The sequence below is a fragment of the Colletes latitarsis genome, chromosome 2 (genome assembly GCF_051014445.1).
Source record: "Colletes latitarsis isolate SP2378_abdomen chromosome 2, iyColLati1, whole genome shotgun sequence".
Lineage (NCBI taxonomy): Eukaryota > Metazoa > Arthropoda > Insecta > Hymenoptera > Colletidae > Colletes > Colletes latitarsis.
The window spans coordinates 28,780,619-28,798,177 of record NC_135135.1 but is presented as its reverse complement, the minus strand read 5'-3'; the positions used below and the strand labels follow the sequence as shown (position 1 = coordinate 28,798,177).

Sequence of the window (17,559 nt, the reverse complement as noted above, 5' to 3'; positions counted from 1 at the left end):
GCGGAAACTTGCACGAGGAAATTGTCTACGCGCGTGCATCACGCGCACCGATAAGCGTTTCCAGGTACCTTATCAACGAGCTGCCTTCTTCGCGCTTCTCGGGACGTGCTAGCTCGCTTCCCAGAAAATTTCGCTTTTCCCTCGTCTCGACGCGTCGCGTTCCGAACGAACAGACCGCGTTGCTCTTTCTGTAACGCGAAGATACTGCGAAAATTATAGCTTAACAAGTTTAATAAGAGCCCCTGACATAATAATAGCTTAAGCGCGGATAAGTGAGTGGCAGGAATGAAACTGGGCGATTAGAACCCTACCAGGGTTCGGCAACCTTTCCGGCTAACAGTCGAAATTATTCTTATTTCGTGTCTTATAATTTTATGCTACTTGTTACATTTTATTCTGTACCTTTTATTACTTTCGTTTCGCTATTGGGGAACGAATATAGATAAAAATAAAATATTTAACGCGACGGTACGAACGGTATTGAAATATTCGAGTAGTCGAATTTTCCGATAAACTGTACGTTTTCCAGGTCTAGACAGAGCCGGAGGAAAATAATTCTCGAAGTTGGTGGCACTTAAAGACACGTATTGGGTCATAGAGTCGTCTCCTTTGACGACGGGGAAGCGCACGGTTCTCGAAAAATTTATTAAAACTCCGGCAGGATTTCGTGGAAAGTTTTCTCGAGACTTCCGGAAGCCACGTACTTACTTGGACGGGAAGTTCGAAAGTGGTCGGTTTAAGAATTCCCTTTCGACCGCAAGGACCTCCTGCCCGCGGTGAAAATTCATAGCGCGTCAGAATTTCCTGCGAACGGGTCTGCCACGTCGTCGGCAACTTTTCCACCGTAATCGCTTTCCCACGTTCCCGATACGCTCGCTCGTTGCCCGTCCTATTAGCGCCCTATCCCGGGTTTATTCTCCCATTGTACCCAATCAGCAACACCTACAGGCTGACTCAAACATTTTACTCCACCGATACGAACCGTCAGCAAAACACTTGCTTCGAAAAGCGAAATCAAATTTATAGAAATTGTATAGACGTATTTCATGGCTCTCAAACTTGGACAGGTTTGGATGCAGATATTTTTTTATATTAAAATATATTAAAATTATTAAAACGTCTCGTAAGCACATTGCAATAAATGATCAAATTCTGAAGGTTCCAAGGAATTATAAAACTGTTAAAATATATGTGGGCAAAGTCTTGTAAATCGTTACTGATATATCTAAAACAATGGAATGGTATAGAACAATTCTGTTGTACAAACGACGAGCTGATCGCCCAGTGACCAAATAAAACAAATCGATTAATTTGTACTAGTAATTCCACAGATGTCGCGATTAGCATTATAAAACAACCCCTATTTATAATTTATAATTTTAACTCTGACGAATAATTTTTGTCCAAGTAGTTATATTTAAAAGATAAATGCACGGTATAAAATATATTAGAAAAATATTAATGTCGACTATAAAAAATGCCACAGAAAAATGACTAATATTAAAGACCTTTTTCGTAAGTTTTCAACACGCATGAAAGTTTCGTATTGAATCTTTTGACTCGTAATAATCGTTTCAAACATATCGCCATCGACGAAAAGGAAGTAAACGTGGATTTTAATCGACGCTACGTTTGATTTCAGTGAAGGAGGTTACGTTGTCCGAGCTCAGGGACTCGATAGCGAGGTTACGAGAGAGGGTGAAGCTAGTATGCCGAACGAGGGGCTCACCACCCCCGAGGGTGCACTGGCTGAAAGACGGGATACCGCTGCACCCCCGCAGAGGCCTCAGGATTCAACACAAACGGTGAGTGACACGACTTTCGCGACTCCTGGGCAACCTTCGTTCCGCCACGTTCGTTTCAGCCCACCCTTTTCGCTTCGTTACGTCGAGAATGCTACGCGTGTCGCTCCGCGAACAGTCCAACCGAGACCGCGTCCTCCGCGATTACCATTCACGGAGAAACTATCGGTCGTTGCGTGGAAAAATTCGCCTAACTTCAATCTCGTCTCGACGTGATAAATGAAAATCGTTGCTTCGTTGTGAAAAAATAATTGTCAAGTTATCGTAGAATAAAATAATTATTCTGTGTTTGGTGAAAATTGACAGAGCTTTCAAACAAAAATTGTTTCAGGTTGAAGGATGGTTATAAAAAGCAAAATAAAAATAGTGAAATAAATAATAGAGAATTGTTAAGTATTGTTCTACTTGCAGAATGAAATAGAGTCTGGATCCTGAGAAAAATGACACGATACGATAATGGAATGTTTTAATGTTGAATCGAACTTTGGAGACGCAGAGAATGCGACACGAGAGTTAGGTTGGGGGGTTGGAGTTAATCTGAACGCGTGCTTAGAGTGCTATCGGGATTAACGACCGCCAGGAGCTCGTGACGTGAAAAGTTGCAATTTTTGGCCGCACGAGACGGAAATTGCAAGTTCCATTGTGGTAGGAAATAGCAACAAAGAAGTTGACGGATTCCGTCGGTGGCGCGTTTCCAACGCGACCGTAAATAAGACGTTGCCAAGCCCTGGCGGGTTCCCCTGCCGCGGTATACATTAATTACCACTTAAACGAAGTCGCTTCGTGTTTGGCAACGATTTCGTCGAACGAGTCGCGAACTTTCGACGCTTCCTTTCGTCCGTCGTCCATTATCAACGGTTCGGCTGGACTTCTAATATCGTTGCCAAGAGTAATACTCGCGTGACCATCGATTTTTTCGCCCGGTGTCGCGTGCCACCCAACGATCGATCGCAGTTATAAATTAAAGACTCCCCGGGTTACTTCGACCGAAAAGTATTTGACAAATCATCGATATTTACTTTTAATGTTTCAATTTCTCCTTTTCTCTGGACCTCTCAAACCGCTACAAATCACGTCTACCGCGTTTGATAAAATAACTTTTTTAACGTGTTATTTTCGCGAGTACCATCTTGCATAAACTAGCTAACTCAAAGTAACATAGTTTTTGAGTCGAAATTTACAACGAGGCAGAATCGGAGGGACCAAAAATTGTGGCCACGGAATGCACGAAGATAATACGGTAAACACGAATAATAACTATTCGAGTGACTTTGACTTCGAAATTAATAGAGATACGAAAATTTCCCGAGAAATCGTGGGTGTGTGGGCACGTTCCCGGCCAAGACTGTTCCGTTTTAGAAACGAGACGATCCGGTATATCGCGTGGAGAGATCGAGAGAAGGGACGGTAGATTGATAGCGCGAGTCTCGCGTGGCGAGCACGTGTCTAACGCGTTAAGGCGATTGGCACTTTGTAAATCCCTCGCGGAATGGCGCGGTTCAACGGTTCACGCGGCACGGCCCTGAGAGCCGTAATAATTTCAGACGGCCTTTCGGCCGGATTTACTATCCACGGAGGAACGATTATAGCGAACGAGCCGCGGCCCTCTTCGCTGATGACTCAACTGTTGGCAACACACTCGGGTCCCGACGCTGGGTACTCTTTAAAGATGATGTATTCGCGTGACACGAGCGTGCACGATGGAAACAGATAGGAATAATTATCAGTTTAATTGTAACTATTCATGGAACCCGGCTACTCCCTCCCGGTCGACGATTTACGAGGAGAACCAAATAAATGGAGAACTCGCGTTCCCGCACGGGGTCGTTAGTCTTTGGATATTACAAAATGTCCGTCAGGAAAATAAAAATTCAACGATCTTCTCTCAAAGTTCCTCCTGTTTATCTACGGATTTTTTTTTGACATTAAATTTTATTAAAAATATAATTACGCGGACAATCGAGAAATCAGATTTCGGCCAAGTTTTGACAATTCCTGTGGAATAGTTTCGTAGTTGTCTAGAACAATGCGTCGTCAGCCACATTATGCATGTATTAGATCGCTGCATACGAAATGGCCGATTTCGCGCGGAAACTTTAAACTTCTGTAACCTCGTTCCAAATAAACTTTTTTAATCGACGTCAAATCTGTCGTTGCTTATTTCGATTAAAAAGTAGTTCATTTGTAACCAAGTTACGGAAGTTTAAACTTTCCCTGCGCAATTCCGTACGCGACAACCTGATACATACGTAATGTCGCTAACTTCGCGCTATCACGAGTAACTGTTAAACTGGTCGCTGGAAACTCAATTTCTAGTGTTCGCCACGTCCTAAAAAATCGTCAGGACTTCCCAAACGGAACAGCGTTAAAAGTAAGAAATTGGCGAGAGCTCTACAAGTTCCAGTTTCCACGCGATCGATGTTTCGGTGAATTTTTTCCCGGTTTCGATGCATCTTTGAGTCGAGTGACTCGACGATCGCGGACTTCGTCGAGGATCCCCAGGATTTTTCTATTCGCGCGCATTCCGCGAGGATGGAATTTCGAGGACTTTGTAGATATCGGGATCACGCGCGACGAGTGTGCAACGCGAACCGAGATCCTCGAGGACGTAACTGGGAACCGGCGCGTATTCAGAGGTCCTCTTTTGCGAACTGGGACGCAGCTTTGATGTCTAGCGTAATGGAATCTCGTTCTCTCTGTCGGCGTGCTCGTCCCGGTTAGCTCGACGAGGAATTCCTTGTCAAAGACACCGATAGGAAACTGTTGCGCAACGGGACGACGAGAGACCGTGGAAGGAGCGTTAGCGACGCCCCTGAAAGGAGCCCCCGACACGCCGCCTCGCGACATTAATTTTCCTGACGGGCGTTCAATCGACTTGAAAGCCGACCGCGGTTCGAAATTTCTCGTCAGTCGAATTAAGTAATGAACGAGCTTGCGCGGAAACGGAGAACGCGTCGATGGGACCGCCGAGATGCTTCGAGGGAAACGCGCGGACTGGTCTCGTTCGATCGGGAAGGAAACGGAAAGGAAGTGCTTTTCATCGGGTTTCCACGCTCGACAAATTATCAACATTTCAGCCAGCAAGCGTTCTTTAGTAAGTTTCACTCGAGGATACGCGTAATCGTGATGTGTTCATTTCACGACAAAATAATGTGTGCTTGTATTTTATTTGGCTAAACTAAATAGATGACTCGTTAATAAACTTGAACTACCGATAATTGCACGAACAATTTAGAGTTCTTCTTTGAATATGTGCAATTATGGACATAATTTAATACGCGTTCTTTGGTGCCTTTATTCTTGTACGATGATTCTTGTAACGATTCTAAATAAAGAGTAATCTTGGCCCAGATTGCCGTACAAAGCACCAACGTCTCTGATTTCGTATGTCGCCATGACAGAACGCTCGAAACGTTTTTCGTTGGATTCTGGGCCCAGGTGAGGGTTAAACGGTGCCAGATGTTGCAGATTCACCTGTGTGTACAGATTAATCAAACAACGGGGTCTGCGCGGGTCGAAGACGAATCGCGCGTTGCGGCGCAGAAGTTTGATGAATGGCGGCGGTCACGGCTGGCAATTATTCCGAAATTATCACCGTTCGTGCGTCGCCGTTACGTAAAACCGTGTTCCCGGGGCGTTTATTATCCGGCGGCAGTAGTTATCTCGCTAATTTGTCATCCGTAAGTACCGGGGACGGAGGGCCGGGTGAGCACCACGGGCTGACAAAAGTGCACCGTCGCGCGAGGGCCCTTATCGAGAGTGCTTCCGCGACGTTCTTCGCGCTCCCTCGTCCGTAAATTAACGGGTAAATGTTATAATTGCGGGGAGAGCCGCACGCCCAAGGCGGCCGAATCGTGGCCCGGAAAGACTACGGGCTCGCCCAATGAATTTTAATTTTTACGAGACCCCGGCTCTCTATCCCTGTTTCGTCGCGACGGTTGATCGTCGATTACGTGCCACGAGTACCGAATACCGCAAAACTTGTCGCGAGGTTAGTCAAACATGATATTTCTTTTGATTTGTTTCGCAAGCTTCGCTGGAGTAAACGGGAGGGGACTGTCGTGTTTCTTTCGGCTCGAACGATCTTGTAAAAAGTTTTCCAAGAAATGGAATCGATTCTACGCGTAAAAACGAAGCGAAAATGTAGGGGAACTTTTTCTAGTAGGGGTCACAGTTCGCGAGATAATTGGAGCTAAAGATATTTGGAGCACGATTATTTGTTGGATCGCTATTTGCTTAGAAATTGTGGAACGTAAGAGAAACAATCGACTTCTGCAGAACAATTCGTTTTCATCGACTTGTTTGTTAATTAATATCTATTTTAAAATCCCACGCAGAGTACGGGCTACTTCGCTAGTTAATATTAATATCGTTTCTCGGATATATCGACACGGATTACCGCGATCGCTCGCTGCATCGACATCAGCGGTTTCGGATTAATTTCGACGTCGACGTGCTAAATCGACGACTTGTGGCGTGCATTCCTTCGACGTTGATATTGGGGGTCTCGTGAAACTTAAATATAATATAGTCTGCATAAAATTTCGAGAATTTCGAATCGCCATTCTTCTGGTTTTTAACACGTCTTTAATATATCAAATTCATTGAGATCGAGAAATTAAAATCGAGCAAATAGAAGGAATTATAAATATATGTATGCATTGGACACAAAGATCCGAAGAACAGGCAAATTATTCCTAAAATTAATTATTTTCTTTCCCATACTGAATTGTAGAAAGTACGACACTGTTGTTTGATGGATCGATAGCGATACGTTACGGTTTTAAATCACCGAGTTTTATCGCTAAACGAGATACACGGATGGAGAATCTTAAATTATCGTCGCTTTCAAAGAGCCTCCATTTTCTAATCGGTAGCAAGTGTATTGCCGCCGAATTTCTATCGACTTTGCGGACCGTCGACGCTATCCAGCGCTGCGTGCAAGCTATTACGTGATTGCAGGTTTGCAAAACGTATTTGTGGTTCTGGTTTTCCGGACGTCTACCTTCGAATGACCGGTTCCTTTGAAGAGCGTCGATCGGGCGTCAGCCATCGCGTCTCTCTCCGGCTACGAGAAATTAATGGAAAGCATTCCTCTTACATTTCTTCCCCTCCACCGTTTCGATCGACAAAATGCCATACTTCGATGTGCCTTCGTTTGTAAATCTACCCATCATTTTCATACATCCATTCATTTCAATATCAAACAATATTTTCTCTTTGATTTGTTTACGTTTCAATCTGTCCAAACTTTAATTAACTCTCGCAACTAACGAGGGCTAATTAATTCCAGAATCCTATTCTAGAATTTAATTCCCAATTTTGACAAAACTTGGCAGATTCATAGAACGGTGAATAATTGTTTACAATTTCTATATTTACATATATATATATTACGAATAAGAGAGTTCTACAACTGAACCGAAACTATAAATAATTGGAAATTTCAAACAGTTTGATACGCTCCTGCCATAGAGGGTTAATTTTCGAGGGTAAAATCAGCGTTTCCTCTGTTTCTTATTCCCTCGATCCTCCTACGACATAATTTACTCGCCCTCGAAAGAAAACAGACACCGCCCAAAGATTGTTCTCGGGAGTAAATCGTCGTGTAACATCGAATTTCGTTCGAGGAGGGCCGTGCAGCGACTGCACGCTTCCATTTCTCCCATTTTCCTCCAACAAATCTACCGCGCGGCCATTCAACGTGCCTCTTACCACCGAAACGGAACCACCCCGGAAGATCTTAACCCAGCGTCGACCGGCGTTCGTTGCTCGTTACAGAGAAACCCGTTCGTATCCCCGTACGTGCTACACCAGCCGAGGAAAGATTGCTGGGAATAAAATGTTAATAGGTTAACGAGCGAGAACCGGATCCCCGTCTCGGGATCTCTGCAAACAGAACGCGTTATTGCTTCTATCTCTATCTTCCTCCTCCTTACACGCGACCTCCCTATTTCTCTCTCTCTGTCTCTCTTCGCAACATTCACCATCGCGTTGTAAGTCCGCGGCTTAATGAAAATTAATAAATCAGCGGAAGCACCCAGACAAATGCTCCACAACCCCCGGAGCGCTGATTGAATCCGAAATTAGGAAAAGAAATTCGACGAAATCTCGAATCTCGTTGACTACCCTTCAGGCGCTGTTGCAAATTATTTAGTATTCAATTTTGTTGATGGTCGTGCCCTACAAAGTGACTCAACAAATTGTATGTAAGGAAGATTAAATAGTCGTGTTATAAAAAAGAAGCGCAATTGCATTTTATGAGACAACAGGACCCTAAACCACACGATATTTTCCTCCGCGACTTTTCTCTACCTTCACAGCTTTGTTAGCTTGTAAATAATTATCTCTCGATACGCGAAAGAAAATGATCCGAGAGGACGAAGGGAAACGTTAAAAAATGATTGGGTGGAAAAAATGAAGGCACGGCTCGAAGCAATTAAATATTTTCTGGCCCTCTCGCGGGCAGTAGTTTCGAGTAATTAGGATCGCGTTGCCAGGCGATTTCGCGTACGAGGTAAAAGCAAACCGCGCGACTCCTGAGGTCGTGTTTTGCCGCGTAGAGTCTCGTTAGCGGACGACAGAGATCAAAGCACCGATTACAGGACGGTCGACATCGCGCCCGGACCGGGGGACTCGAGTTTTTCGAGCGTCCTCTGCTCATATTTATCCGGTAACAAACTGTTCAAACACCGGCGTTGATCCACACCGTTGTCCGGGACTCGGGGGGCCACAAAGCTTTTGCAACGCCCGAACACGGCGGAGGAGGATTGTTTTATGTTCCAATTCGCGCGGATTCATTTACATCCGAATGAATAATGGGCCAACGACGAACCCCTTGGCACTCTGCCTCCTAGTACTAATTAATTTCGCGGCCTATCGATTATTCTTTTGTTACCGCGCGCCACTCGTTACTTCGACGTTGCCCTTTTCTTGCGTATCGCGAAGAATCTGTTTGGTAAATGCAACGTTGAGAAACTCTAGAAAAATTCTAGAGTTTTCTGATGCTCGACTATGAACACGTGCAAACAAGGAATCGATAATAATTTTGTATAAATTAACACTTCGACTGACTTCCGTGACAAAACTTTTAACAGTGAAACTGAAACAATTAATTCACAAGTTGAAATGTTAGAGAAAATAAATTTTGATAGGCGTTTGGGACAGTTCGAGGGTATTTCGAAACGCAACCTCCCGTCACGTTTTCCATTTTGTACCGCGAATAGATGCGCCACGATGTATCGTTTTAAATATTTCCTTCGCGATTCGTGGCTCGATACTTGGAGAGCGATCAGGCTGCGAGTCAATTTCCATTTTCTTGTTTATCGGATCGCAAGACCGTTCGCGCATCGATGTCTCCGTCTGTTTGCGCATAAATATTGATGCCCCGAGCCACGCCGGAGGAAAGTCGTTTGTTTCGACCGTGAACACCGTCGAGAGAAAGGGGAAGCCTCCGCAAAGAGAAACGAAAGTGTATTTTCCCAACCGCGTCGCTTTTCAAGAATAAACGACGGGAACTGTGAATTCTTTCGGAAGGCTCCAGGGACCCTCGAGACCCCGTCTGTTAACACAACGATTATTCTACTTGTTCGGGACGCCTTCCCACGGATCGGACAATCTTTTCGACCGACATTTTATTCAATTTTTAGTCTATCGAAGGAGACAGAGGAAACGTATGTTTAACTTTTCTTACGTAAATCTTTTCGAGATTTGCATGGAATACTGTATGGAAACTTTAATCCGTCAAATTGACGGCTTCCGTAAATCTAGCGTTAAGTATCTATTTAACATCTGTTATAACTGCCTGCCGTGATAATTAATATTAAAACATACATATATCGTGTTTGTAGGTAAGAAAATTTCGATGGGGGTCGTAAAGGACCCTGAAGGCCCCGTTTCAGGCGTAATTGGTCCCGAAGAGGATCCAACCCTTTGAAACAAAGATTCCCATCTTTATGATAACCGTACTATTTTACCCCTTCCACGAAAGCGTCGTCTTTATACGCGAGGTCCTTGCGTTTTCTAAACGTTCGCTGTACAGTGTCGCGGGAGCGATAAATTTAATCGCGAAACGACCGAAAAGAAGTCCTCTCGCTGATCTGGCGCGACGAAATTTCCACGGAACGTCCCCGGTCGGCCGGTAAACAAGACAGCAAAGTCAACAAGATTTTTAACGGGCAATTTAGAGTTCACCCGGGGACCATTATCCCGGGGTCGCGGGGATCTTTATGCGCGTCGCGCTTCGTTGCAAACACTTTTCACCGTAGGATCCCTCGAAAGCACCGGTAATGATAAAGTTTATCCTGCCGGCTGGCATCAAGTAGCTTCGCTTTTCGACCCGCCGATCCGCCCCCGCCGCGAAAAGCCCTACGGCCGGAAGGAACAGGCGATAAAAAGAGCACAAGTTCCCGGGGCATTTGCATACGCTCGCAAACTATCTCGCATTTTTGCCGATAAATATACTTTTCGGTCGCGGAGTTTAGCCGGGGATCACCAGAATGCAGATTTACGCAAAACAGGACCCCCTCGATCTACGAAAAGTGGGTTTCGCCATTTCTCAAATCAGACGATTCATCGATTGAATGTTTGGAAATACGATAGTTAGAAAAAGGAATTTCTCTTAGCGTAATAATTTTGTAGAGCACGAAATAATACGAATAATGATCATCGACGATAAAATTTCCAATTACATCCAGCGTCGAAAGCTCGGGTGATGTAAAAGTTCTAATTTCGAACGACTTGGCGGACGTTCTCGGGGCTTATATTTCGTAGGCAGGCGAAAGAATCGACGCGGCGAACTCGACGGACACGGCCAGTCTCGGTACAAAAGGTCCCCCGCCCCTCGAGCTTTTCAACCGAGTATCTCAGCTTCACGGTCCGCGATTCGAGAAACGAAAGCGCCACGAATGCCTGGACGCCGTATATAATTTACCCCGACGTTGGACGGACGGACAGGCCAGCGAGGGATGGACAGAGTTATTCGGCCGTGCTGAGACCTGGCGCCGCTTATTCTACGGGCACTGGATTTTCGTTTGAAATACTGCGACGCCGTGAAACAGCTTTTCGAAACGTTGACCGTTTTCACGGGTGACGGACGCGACCCGTGGATTTTTTTGCCGCGGCTCTCTCGCATAATCGAGTGCCCCTCTATTTCCTCGATCCTCGACCCTCTCGAGTGCTTATTTCCCAGACAGAAACCTGTCCCCCGTATATTCCCTCTATTGGATTCACCGTCCGTTCTCGCTCTTCCAGGCTCGTCTGTCAGCGGACCTCGGCGATCATCGTTTCTGCGCTGGTTTATAGTCCTTGTACGCTCCTGAGAACCAGCGATAATAAAGCACAATTTCACTGGTTCGCATCTATAGGCTTATTCGTCTTGAAGTGGAAGCAGCCACTGAAACAAAAATTAAAATTCTTGTGTGTCTTGATGAGTACTAAATTTTGTTAAGTATATCATCTGGAAGCCTTAATTTTCACTTCGACATAGAATTATATTCATTCAATACTTAATTTCAGTGCAAATATAGCCAAAGTGTAATATAAGTATATACAGGGTGTTCGGCCACCCCTGGGAAAGATTTTAATGGGGGATTCTAGAGGCCAAAATGAGACGAAAATCAAGCATACCAATTCGTTGATGGAGGCTCCGTTAAGAAGTTATTAACAATTATTCTTCTGGAAAGATTATTTTTGATTGCAGGGGTCAGTTACAATCATTTTTGGTGAATACACATACCCTCGAAATCCTAACCAGTTTCGAGAAAAAAATTCAACACGAACGGAACTTTAAACGTTAATCACTTTTTAACGGAGCCTTAGTCAAAAAATTGTTATTCTTGATTTTCATCTTATTTTGGCCTCTAGAATCTCCCATTAAAATTTTTCCCAGGGGTAGCCAAACACCCTGTATAGAACTAAATAATTTTTCAGAAATCACACTATAAAAAGTATCGAGAAGACTATGTATGAGACATATTCCTCGTTCGAGAGTAGATCGAAAATGTAGAATACAATTTTTTGCTCGGAGCCTTCGTTCTCGAAAAAACGGGACAATTGCGAATTTGACGCGTCCGACCATTATCAGATATTTCTACTTGAAAGGACGTTTATTTACATCTATACCCGAATGATATTGTCCATTTTCTGTATGGACCGTGCTATCCTTTCGCCAGTTACGAACCAATTAAAAAAGACAATATCAAACTACGGTAAACCTATACAAGCTCACCGTAGCAAGTAGAATTATCAAGCACTGGTCAGACACGTTCGTCAAATCGTGCTCAATCGGGCGGCCAACGAGTTTTCGAAACCAATTTCCTCGGAAATGAAGCCTCGTATGAAAAAATTCTATTCCACATTTTCGATTTATTTCTGCGCGAGGAATCATTCTATTCCCCAGTCGTGTCCCTCTCTCCGCCCCCGCTCGGTCTGTGTAAGTAATACGTTGTATCAGCGCCGCGCGCCGGATTAACGCGTCGTTCGAAAAATGCTTTTAATCGTCGGAACGTTCGGTAGGGGAATCGAGAGAGAAATATACTAGAAATCAAGATAACACGAGCGAGAGAGAAGAATTTTTGCGCTCGATTATTATTCCGAAATCGCGGAAACGAATCTATTAACCCGTGGCGGCTGTATCGCGGTTCCGTGACGTTTTCGCGAAATTTACCGCCGAACGTCGACGGGCCAAGGCATTTAAACGTCGACCCGAGGGGTTAAATACGAACATTATAAATCAGACCTCCCCCGAGATCCGACAAAAACTAGAGAAACAGTCAAATCCGCGACGTAAACCGAGTTTTCGTTCAACGCGTCCCGAACAGCCGCGTTTCGAAAGCCCTCTCCCCCGGTTTCCAGTTTATACACACCCGCGGAGCTTTCAATGTTCATTCTGCGACACCGTTCCCGCGAAACAAATATTTCCCGCTCGTTCTGCCGCGAAACCGATTTTAATCGAGAGAGGAATGCAGGTCGTGCGTGCACGAGGGGTCGGGAAGAACCGGGGCAACCGAACGGACAACGCGACCCGTTGAACCGCACCGTGTGCCGATTACTTTTAAAACCATCCCCTCTGAACCATGCGAAATTCAGCCGCGCAAACCCGTTAAGAGAGCCACGCGTCGATTTAATGCGATCCACGCTCGAAAATCGCTTTAAGGGGCCTTTCCCTATTAAACTTCCCTGATGCGCTTCCATTTCGATAAAAGAACGTACAACGTTGAACAACTGGGTACGTTTCTGAAAATATTTTGACCCTCGGTCTAAATATAAACATATAAACTTAAATAAATTTCATTATATAGGATTATCCAAATTGAGCGTTTGATCGTTCTTTAAAATACAGATCAACACATCGTCATGGAACGTTGTGCACCAACGTGTACGAATTGTTGAAAATTATTAAAAACGTTCAACTTCTGTTCGAGCTTGTTTTCTCGAGAGCCCGGAGGAAATAAAGTGCGTATTGTGCCAATTTCGCGCGGACGCGTCGAGGTGGTTCTTCCGTTATTCTGTCACAACTCTGGCTATCTCTTTCTTCCTTTCATCCGTTTGTCGCGAGTTTTCTCCCCTCCGGAACGACGACAGGTAACTTTTAAACGAACCTGGAACGCGAGCGCAGTAAAAATACCAAGCGGGAACAAACGGCAGCGCCGCCCTATTGTTCCTCGAATCTCGGGCTCTCCGTGCGCGTGTGCGCGTGTGGGCGTGTGGGCGTCGGCCTGTGCACCAGTGAAATTTTTCTCCCATTAAGCGTCGCCGCGGCCGAGCGTCTCTCGGCGACGACACCTTTTTACTCCCCGGTGAAACGAGTTTGTAAAATAGCGACGATTAGCGCGCCCCCGATGACACCCCCCGGAACTCTCGTACCCGGAAGGGGACGGCTTCTTCAACGAAATCGAAACACAAGGTCCAACAATCTAGCTAATATTCGATCGGACATTTGAACATGTTTATAAGCTGATCGCTACGAACGATAAACGCAGTTTATTTTTTCTTTCCTTCGTGCAGTATCAATTGTATAAAAAATATGCTTGTAAATTTGGGCAAGTTTGATTCGAGATTAACGAATAAAATTTGTAGACTCATCCTGAAAGATTAGTAGATTTTAATGTACTTTATTTTAAATGGTAGTTCTACGAACGAGAATGTTTGACGGTCGATAGCGATCGAAATAATTCCGTTCCGGTGTCTCGAGATGAAAATATCGAGTCGATGTCTTCGATACGGGGAACCGCTTCGAGAGAAGTTCGTTAAAGGAAGCTCGTCTATCCCGGGGTTGCAGTCGATGACACGTAGTCATTCACTGACGTGCTCGCGCAGGCGAATCGATTACATTAGCGCACCGGGTACATGGGGCCGCGACGAGGACGCTTGCATACATACCAGTCGCGACAGCGACACGTTAATGGGTAAGAATCGCGAGTAGAACCAGCGACGATAATACCGCCGGCGGTGTTTCCGTTAGCGGTGTCGCTGCCACTGATATTAATAACCGTGAACCATGAATATTAATAACGCGAGGTGGCGATTATAATTGCACGGAACAACGATAAAGGGCGAGACGAAAGCCTTGTCAGGGACGTTCGCGTCTACCTCGATGCGGATTCGCTTTGACGAACCAGCGTTTTGCGATTCGAAACGGTGTTAATTTAAACACCTTCAAAAATTATTAAAAAATCGATCGTTTCGACCCTCTATTCAGACACTCCCCAAGACGTTGAATGCAATTATTATAATACTGTATAACCTCTAAATATCACGGAGATGGTTCGAACCGAGGGATGAGAAACATTTACACATAATTGCTAGTAAAGACAAACGGGCTAAACCAATTGCTAAATAGATGCATTCGACTCAAACGAGGATTAATTATCACAAACGTAGTGTTTGTTTATCTCTATTCTAGGGAGCATAAGGGATTGGTTTAGTAATTTAGGACGGTAACGTAGACGCGCAATTTAATACACTCGACCGTGAATATGTTAAATGTCCAAAACTTTCGTGGAAAGTATTAAACAATGCACGTGATAATTATTTAGAAAACGTCAGACACCTGGATTTGAGATATCCGTATCTCCGCCCCCGCGAATTACATCGAACGGGAAGAGTGGGATGCGGAACGGAGTTGCGATTACGCCAGAAAATAATTAACTGCCTCGAAGTCTAGTTCTCCGAGCGTTGTTCAGCGTCAAACAACCACGTCGCGGAGGAACAATGAGGTTTAACGAGCCAGAGGAAACACCGAGGCCTTCTTCCCTCCCCCGCCTTCGCGCGAAGAAGAGCCAAAGCATTATCTCGCGAAGCGACGACCGCGGCTGGCGAAATCTGCGAAATCCTATCAGAACGGCGGTGTAGTTACTAATTTAACACTTCAAACGTGGCGGGAGGAGGCAAAGGAGAAATTCATAATGAGCTCGGAAAGCTCGAGGGACCGGAGGGATTATGTATCTCGATCGTTAACCCTCGGACTACGGTGTTTCGCCCACGCACACTTCGAAAGGATCAACAGTGACCCTGCAATTAGTTTTCTACAGGTCCCGAAAGAAAGTTTCGCCTCGTGTTTCACGGTACATTTACATTACATTTCCAAAGCTAAACAAATCTGAAACGTTCGTTTCGGGGGTTGTGCGGGAATATCAAAGTTCCCATGGTTTGGTAAACTTCATTTGTAACATCGACGACAATGAACGTTGCCAACGAAGACAGACGAGATTTTTCTCGGAAAATATTTATTTAGTTCGTTAAGGGGCTTCTTCCCGGTGTTTTTGCTATTCCGTTTGACAAAAATAGTAGTTTTCATTAGCAAACGGGAAATGTTTTACGCGTATTTTTCAAACCCTTTGTTGTTCGAGAACAAAAATAAAAGAGTATTGCCGAAATATAAAAAATTCAATGGCTGAAAAATGATTTTTTTTTTAAATTTCCCGTTAAAAACATTATTCTTTTTTAAAGAACAACTTTTTGTCGTCACATCCATTTTCGTTCAAAGGATAATTGTTTCTGAAAATTGTTTTTGAAAAAAAAAAAGAAAAATTTATAACAGCGAAAAATGATTGCGGAAAATATGTTTGTAAAATATAAACGAAAGCTGTTTGTTCCACTTTACAAAATACACGCATACCATTTTTTAAATTTTCGTGCGTGCTCTATATACACGATAGAAACGCGTTTCAAGTTTGTCGAAGCTCTTTAATTAACTAGCCAGCATTAAAAATTTCAAAAATATAGACGATGGTTAGTAATTTGTATTTAGGTCGTTCGCATTAGAGTACCGTTGTTTTGCGTTGAATTAAACAAGACGATCTTGCAAAAATACATAAATGAAATCGACTGTCCAATAAATAAGTGTAACCGAGGAAAAAAAGAAACAGCACTCGAAGGCTTGTAAGCTACCGTCAGGAGCCAGGACATCGATCGTTCAATTACGAGATTCCGCCCTCAACCCACTTCCGCTGTGGACAATATCCGGACAGCGTCAGTTAACCGTTGGTCCTGGCCAAGTTCGGTCGCTTTGAAGTCGGATAAAACCCTCGACCGTCGAGGGAACATTGATTTAATCTCTTCGAGCCTGTTGTACATCGCAAAGTACATGGACTTCAAGACCATTCGTTTACGAAAAATAATTAATTTCCTGGATCAACAAATCCACACACCTACGATCGATCGCGAAGACTGAAAACCTGCCTATTCACCGAGCCTAACGACTCGAGTCTATGTTCCAACCGAAAAGAAAAACCACGTTTTAATTTGGATAATAACTGCTCGACATTATAAATTCTAAATTCAATTACATCCCTCGAGTTCCCCCAAGAAAAATAATTCACCACCGGAGGAGGTTAAGTGTTTCAACCCTCGTCCCTCCGAGTTCCTCGAGGTCGAAATACCGGGCGTCCCCGGACGGATTCGCGGTTTCCTCGGCGCACAGGATTAAAAAAAAAGATTCTCTTGGGCGGCGGGGCGTTTTAAGGGGGGCCCTTTTGGCGAGCGTCCGCCCGGTTCACTGCCAGGGGATTACTGCGGCTGAAAAAGCGCGGAACAATCGCATAAGGAGGGGGTGGGTTACGCGGTTGAATCGGCCCTACGAGGGGAAAAGAAAGTATCGCGCGGCCAAAGCCAGTCTATAGCGAAGGGGAGGCTCGGGGGTGGAGAAAAGAACAGAGTTTAACGACCAAACGAGCGCATCCACGGTGGCGGATGAAACAAACGTGGTTTCGGGATAACTGTGACCGGTCGGGAAGCTTCTGGTAACTTCGCCCGTGTCCTGGACGCGTGCCAAACACGATTAAGTCGCTGCTCTCTTCCTTGGTGGATGCTACGGGACCAGGGGGAAAAAACGAAGAACTCGAGAGCCCGGAAAGAGGCCGATACCTGAGAGATCCGCAAGGTGTTCCTCGGTCCTGAACCCCCCTACGAGGTCGCCCACGGTCGTTGTTGCAATTCCAACGCCGCTTGGAAGTCGTCCAATGACGGTGGCGTATCGGCCAGTTTACCCTGCCCGAAATCCTCCACGTGGAAAACGAGGTTGGACTGCGAACGCGACGAGGGTAAAAGCCGAACAGGGAAGAGCGAGGGGCTACGGCACGAAATCAACTGGCGATTTTCCACGGTTGATCCGCAGCGGTCGCAGACCCGGCCCTCTGCCGCGGCTTACGTGCCGCAGTACACCCTCGATAGATTCGATTATTTATACTAAGCCTTCAGGCGTGAGCTATTTTAAATTTTGTCGCAGATTTTTTCGATCGAGAACATCCGAACTTTG

At 44.9% G+C, this 17,559-nt stretch overlaps 1 protein-coding gene across 5 annotated transcripts in view; it reads left to right on the top strand.

The window, feature by feature from the left end:
* The window catches only part of Vn (membrane-bound neuregulin protein vein), a 328,196-nt gene that overhangs the window by 198,939 nt on the left and 111,698 nt on the right, over nt 1-17,559 (top strand). For all 5 annotated transcript variants that reach the window (XR_013081794.1, XR_013081793.1, XM_076783467.1 and 2 more), the window contains exon 2: nt 1,643-1,805. Coding sequence is in view for 3 of the 5 variants with exons in the window: in XM_076783467.1 (XP_076639582.1) it covers nt 1,643-1,805 (163 nt within the window). In the remaining 2 variants the exon portion in view is untranslated. The remainder of the gene's footprint in view (nt 1-1,642; nt 1,806-17,559) is intronic.